We start from the raw sequence: 2,983 nt of genomic DNA, 5'->3' as shown, positions 1-2,983 counted from the left end.
CAATGAAAAAGGTTTTTGGGCGATGAGAAATATAGATGAAGCTTGGAGGGCGATGACAAAGCTTCATGGGCGATGAGGAAGAGAGATGAAGCTTGGAGGGCTATGAAAAAGCTTCATGGGCGATGAGGAAGAGATATGAAGCTTGGACGGAGATGAAAATGCTTCATGGGGGATGAGGAAGGGAGATGGAGCTTCGAAGGCGATGATGACAAAGCTTCATGGGCGATGAGGAAGAGAGGTGAAGCTTGGAGGGACGAGATGAGATGACAAAGATTCATGGGCGATGAGGAAGAGAGATGAAGCTTGGAGGGTGATGAAAAAGCTTCATGAGCGATGAGGAAGAGAGAAGAATTTTGGAGGGCGATGACAAAGCTTCATGGGTGATGAGGAATAGAGATGAAGCTTGGAGGGCGATGAGGAAGAGAGATATAGCTTGGAGAGAGAGAGAGAGAGAGAGAGAGAGAGAGAGAGAGAGAGAGAGAGAGAGAGAGAGAGAGAGAGAGAGAGAGAGAGAGAGAGAGAGAGAGAGAGAGAGAGGAGAAAGGATGTGGGTCCCATGAGTGATGAAGTCTTTCTCCTGTTCCTTTCTCTTTTCCGTTGATCGTTTCTTATAGTTTCAGAATTGTTTTGTTTGTTTTACTTTACACAAGTTTTTATCTAGGATTTTCGGAAAGTTGTTTTGTGGAAGATTGTTTTGTAAAACTCGTTCGCAAAAACCTTCTAAAATAACATTTTTCCGATCATCTCATGTTTGTATAGAAACTCTTTTATTCCTAGTCTGTGATGAAATATATGAATTTTGTTCGTGTATCATTATGCAAACAGGTTTGGCTTTTGCAGTTTAGTTTCTTCGGTATTTCTATCTCATATTTACTTTAGGTACAATTTCTCGAAGATTTTAGCCGTTGGTTTTGTGTGGACCGATTTTAACCCTAACAATATCAGTTGTTTGTACCAGAAGTTCTTGGTGAAAATCAATGAAATGGTTGAAAAAAATAAACTAAAGAATATAATATTTAGATAAAAAAAATTATCTCTATACCAGGTCATATATTGTTTTAAATAAGCAGAGGTATTTTCAAAGTACCAACGTTATCTGTGAAAGGATTATGTGATGCCGTATCAGAGATATTTGTAATTATTAAAAAGTGAAAACAGTTAGTTATATGGCCGCCAAGATGGACCTAGACATCGTCTACGCGCACTTCTCTTCAACTATGCTCAGATAATCTTATTATATAAGATATCCAAAGAGAATGAAACGTACTTGGATTTTAAAACTCTTCAGAGCTTGAGACCTGAGAAAAAAAAATTCATGGAGATGTCAGAAGCTTCAAAACAGACTACAAGACATGGTACTTTCGCTGTCTTAAATTCTTTTTTTTTCTATATTGTTTCTGCTCCCAAAAATAGCAACTAAGGATTATAAATTTTCTTGAATCAACAGAAGAATCAGAGCACCTTGAGAATCCAGAACCAGACCAGATATTGAGCCAAAGAAGATCGTTGATTGTAACTCAAAGAAAATGGTGGCTCTCTGTTTCGTTGTGTCTTTTTCTGGTCGTGCTCGGAGACTCTCTTGTCATGCTTCTCTTAAACTTCTTCTATGTCCAAGACAATCGAGAAGATAGTGATCAAGATCTACAATACACAGGAACATGGACACAAGCTCTGATTCAAAACGCTGCGTTTCCAATCCTTATCCCTCTCTTCTTCATTTTCCGTTCCCCAAAACAAAACCCTGAAACCAACAATACTCGTTTTCTCTCTTTTCGTATCCTCTTTCTTTACATGTCGCTTGGTGTTCTTGTTGCTGCTCATAGCAAGTTATTCGCTCTTGGGAAGTTATACGCGAACTATGGCGTATTCACGTTGATTTCCGCGATCCAATTGATATTCACAGCTATTTTCACAGCCATCATTAACCGTTTCAAGTTTAACAGATGGATCATCATATCTATTCTCCTCACTATTGTGATATACGTCTTCGGTAGCCCTGAATTTGGAGGAGAGCCTGATGAAAATGAAGAATTTTATAACATCCAAGCTTGGTTAACCTTCGCGGGTTCGGTTGCTTTCGCACTATCTCTCTGCTTCTTCCAACTCGGGTTTGAGAAACTTTTGGTGAAAACAAAGAGATATGGTAACAAGAAAGTGTTTAAAATGGTCTTAGAGATGCAAATATGCGTCTCTTTTGTCGCATCAGTTGTTTGTCTTGTTGGCTTGATTGCGAGTGGTGAATATAAGGAATTGAAAGACGACAGCCAACGGTTTAAGAAAGGCGACACATATTATGTTTTAAGTTTGGTTGGGTTGGCTTTGTCGTGGCAGGTTTGGTCGGTCGGATTGATCGGGTTGGTGCTTTATGTTTCGGGTTTGTTTGGTGATGTCGTACATATGTGTACTTCACCACTTGTGGCTCTGATTGTTGTGTTAGCATTTGATTTTATGGATGATGATTTTAGTTGGCCTAGAATAGGTGCTTTGATAGGAACAACTTTGGCTTTAGGATCGTACTTCTACTCAATGCACAAGAAAAACAAGGAGATGATGGAACTTGACCGAAGAGAGAACAGTGTTGAAGTTTAATCTCTCATGTCAAATATACTTTTGGGTCTTTCCAAATACTTTCTTGTACTTCTTTATCTTTCAAATCAATGTCAAATATGTTGTATAGATCTGAAAACTGTGTAATTCATTGTTAATTGTTGTACTTTTCCGGTACTTGTTTATAAACGTAAAAAAAAAAAAAAAGTGGTTAATGAGGATTTGGTTCCCTTTGTGAATTGTATATTTCTCTTATTGAGTAATGGAATTTTTTTTGCTCAACAAAAAAAAGTAATGGAAAATATTATAAAACTAGGTAATAACCCGCGCCTTGCGCGGGATGTGATTATTAGTTTCGTTATTTTTAATAAAAACACATTAAATCTGTTTAATCTGGATATTGGTTCAGTTTTAATTTATTTTTTGGTTTATTCTG

At 37.6% G+C, this 2,983-nt stretch overlaps 1 protein-coding gene across 1 annotated transcript; it reads left to right on the top strand.

Annotated features, from left to right (window-relative positions):
• Nucleotides 1-1,198: 1,198 nt before the first annotated feature.
• LOC106360685 (probable purine permease 18) lies at nucleotides 1,199-2,724 on the top strand. Its single transcript, XM_013800320.3, has 2 exons — nucleotides 1,199-1,355; nucleotides 1,448-2,724. Exons 1-2 carry the CDS (start codon nucleotides 1,316-1,318, stop codon nucleotides 2,587-2,589), a joined length of 1,182 nt encoding a protein of 393 aa, XP_013655774.1. The 5' UTR covers nucleotides 1,199-1,315; the 3' UTR covers nucleotides 2,590-2,724.
• The last annotated feature ends 259 nt before the right edge of the window (nucleotides 2,725-2,983 follow it).

The sequence above is a fragment of the Brassica napus genome, chromosome A1 (assembly GCF_020379485.1).
Source record: "Brassica napus cultivar Da-Ae chromosome A1, Da-Ae, whole genome shotgun sequence".
NCBI classification, from domain to species: domain Eukaryota; kingdom Viridiplantae; phylum Streptophyta; class Magnoliopsida; order Brassicales; family Brassicaceae; genus Brassica; species Brassica napus.
The sequence above is the reverse complement of the archived record's forward strand: the minus strand, read 5'-3'. Positions and strand labels throughout refer to the sequence as shown.